The following is a 2,500-nucleotide window of genomic DNA, read 5'->3' as shown; positions in this document are numbered from 1 at the left end:
TTATAGAGCCCTTACCTTACAATCTGTATAATACATTCCTGACACATCTGCTACTTCTTCAGACACTGCAAGGTGGATGGTTGTCTGTGCTCCTAACTTCTCATCCTGTAAAATCATGGCAAGAGATATAATCATACTTCATACTCTTTTCTTTAGCTTTTTTTTATTATTACGTATTTTTATTTGTTTTACGTTCTTCTATAATATATCTGTCATTAATGAAGACTGCCAGTGCAGTTTAGTAATGAGAAATATGTTTAAGTGCTTGTGTGGGGTATACCAACCTTGCCCATACTCCAGAAAAAGAATGCAAAAATGTAGTTGAGGAATTTCTTATTTTCCTTCAGTATGATTTCTGTGTTAACAACCCCTGGGTGAAGACAATTTGTAGTAACACCTATGAAAGAAAAAAATATCATGGAAATATAATATTACAAATTAAAAATAAATGTTTATATTTTTTTTCAAATATATAACATAATTTTTTATCAATTGAAAACAAGAATTTACATACCTGTGCCTTTCAATTTTTCAGACAATTCTAGAGTGAAGAGATTGTTGGCCAGTTTGGATTGGCTATAGACAAACAGTGAACCAGCATATGGTCTCTTCTCGAAGTTGACGTCAAGGTTTAATTCCTTGCAAAAGTAGTGAGCAGCTGAGCTCACATTAATGACGCGACTGGGAGTACTAGATTTGAGCAGTCCTGAGATGGAAATATGAATGAAATTTTATTCATAATGAGCAATCCTAAAATGGAAACATGAATGAAATTTTAACTACAATGAACAATACTGATGTGGAAACATGAATGAAATTTTGATTATCAAGCATGTATCCTTCTGGGGCATCACTATGGTGTGTATGTATTATTATTCATTTGTTCTTACATATTTTTTAAAAGTATGAGGGACAAACCAAAGCCCATTTTCTATACTTGAATTATCATACAATATTTAAAAATGATATATTTCAAGTACATGCAATATTTTCTGGAAGTGAGTAAGTGAGTGTGTGTTTGTGTGTTTGAGTGAGTGAGTGAGTGAGTGAGTAAGTGATTGTGTTAGTGAGTGAATGAGTAAGTGATTGTGTGTGAGTGAGTGAGTAAGTGATTGTGTTAGTGAGTGAGTAAGTGATTGTGTGAGTGAGTGAGTGAGTGAGTGAGTGAGTGAGTAAGTGAGTGACTGTTTGGGTGCATGTGTGAAATACCCATGCCTATATTTCATTTTTACCTTTTAGGATGTTTTTTTATAGATTGTCACACTATATTTGGAATACATCTCTGAATGTTATATTCAATCTAAATAAACTTTTGCCTCTAAAGTTATCAAAAGTGGAAAAAAGCATTTTAATCATGGGATATCAGCTTTTAATATGCATTTTAAAATTTTCCAATACTTCTTATAATTCCATGATTGCTGACTAAAATTTAAAGAAAGTAACGCTCACCTAATAACAAATTGGTTAACAAGAAATGACCAAAGTGATTGGTAGCCAGCGTTAACTCCAGACCATCACTTGTGACTTTTTTTGTGGTTGGACCTGACATTCCTGCATTGTTCACCTGAAAACAATACATAAATGTCAATAACTGACATGTTCAGAATGATAAATGCACTAACAGTGTGACAAAAAAAGAAACAGTAAAAAACTAAATGAATAGACATATAGTCATGATTATAAGTAACAGCAATAAGACAGAAAGATAAGAAACAAGGAAAACTGAGAGAATGAATATAGTTATGATCACATGCAAGTCAGTTAATTACTAGATGCATATCATTCCACTATGGTAGAAGTTCAAAAGCATTATTTTGATTAATATCCATCAGTAATATCAATAACACTTTTTCAAGTGTATTACTAACATCAGTATGGATTATATCAATATTACCAATAATAATAACCATAATATTTGAAATTTATACTATACTCTTTATAGCTTTATATGTTTTCACTAAACTTTATTTCATTAGTGCTCAGCCATTGGTAAATAGTTCATTGTACATAAAATATATAGGCTTTCATTACCAGGATGTCTAGACGCTTTTCTGTAGCAAGAATCTCCTTTGCAAATTTTCTGACGGATTTGAGGTCGGATGTGTCAAGCTCACGTACCAACACTTGCCCATTGCCTGTAGTGTTGATGATGTCATCTGTGCAGTATTAATGAAAAAGAAAATTATTTAGGGAAATACTGATGTTTACATAAAAGGTTCTGAGTAAGCACAATGAATATTTCATAAGGTGAATAACCTTCCATCGTAGTATATGAAATTTGTTTCATTAGGGTCATCAGTTTTCATTTTAAGAGAAATTATATGTATTTGTAGTTTTAAAAATATATATTACCAGTAGGACATGTCATAAGTAAAATATCTACCATTTTAAAATAAATATTAAACATAATGATTAAGTGAAACTGTACTTTCTGGTTATTGTGTAGCACTATGTAAGATGTTTCATTGAGTAATCCTAATTAAGATGCTGGAAACAATTA

General features: G+C 31.3%; 1 protein-coding gene across 5 annotated transcripts in view; it reads right to left on the bottom strand.

The window, feature by feature from the left end:
• Positions 1–2,500, bottom strand: part of LOC113825441 (retinol dehydrogenase 11) — an 8,439-nt gene that overhangs the window by 1,070 nt on the left and 4,869 nt on the right. For all 5 annotated transcript variants that reach the window (XM_070125710.1, XM_070125709.1, XM_070125711.1 and 2 more), the window contains exons 4-8: positions 2,032–2,156; positions 1,450–1,564; positions 515–706; positions 285–397; positions 16–105 (exon numbers count right to left, since the gene is read on the bottom strand). In XM_070125710.1, the coding sequence (XP_069981811.1) occupies positions 16–105; positions 285–397; positions 515–706; positions 1,450–1,564; positions 2,032–2,156 (635 nt within the window). The remainder of the gene's footprint in view (positions 1–15; positions 106–284; positions 398–514; positions 707–1,449; positions 1,565–2,031; positions 2,157–2,500) is intronic.

This window comes from Penaeus vannamei, chromosome 9, assembly GCF_042767895.1.
Source record: "Penaeus vannamei isolate JL-2024 chromosome 9, ASM4276789v1, whole genome shotgun sequence".
Lineage (NCBI taxonomy): Eukaryota > Metazoa > Arthropoda > Malacostraca > Decapoda > Penaeidae > Penaeus > Penaeus vannamei.
Note: the sequence above shows the minus strand (reverse complement) of the source record. Positions and strands in the feature narration are given on the sequence as shown.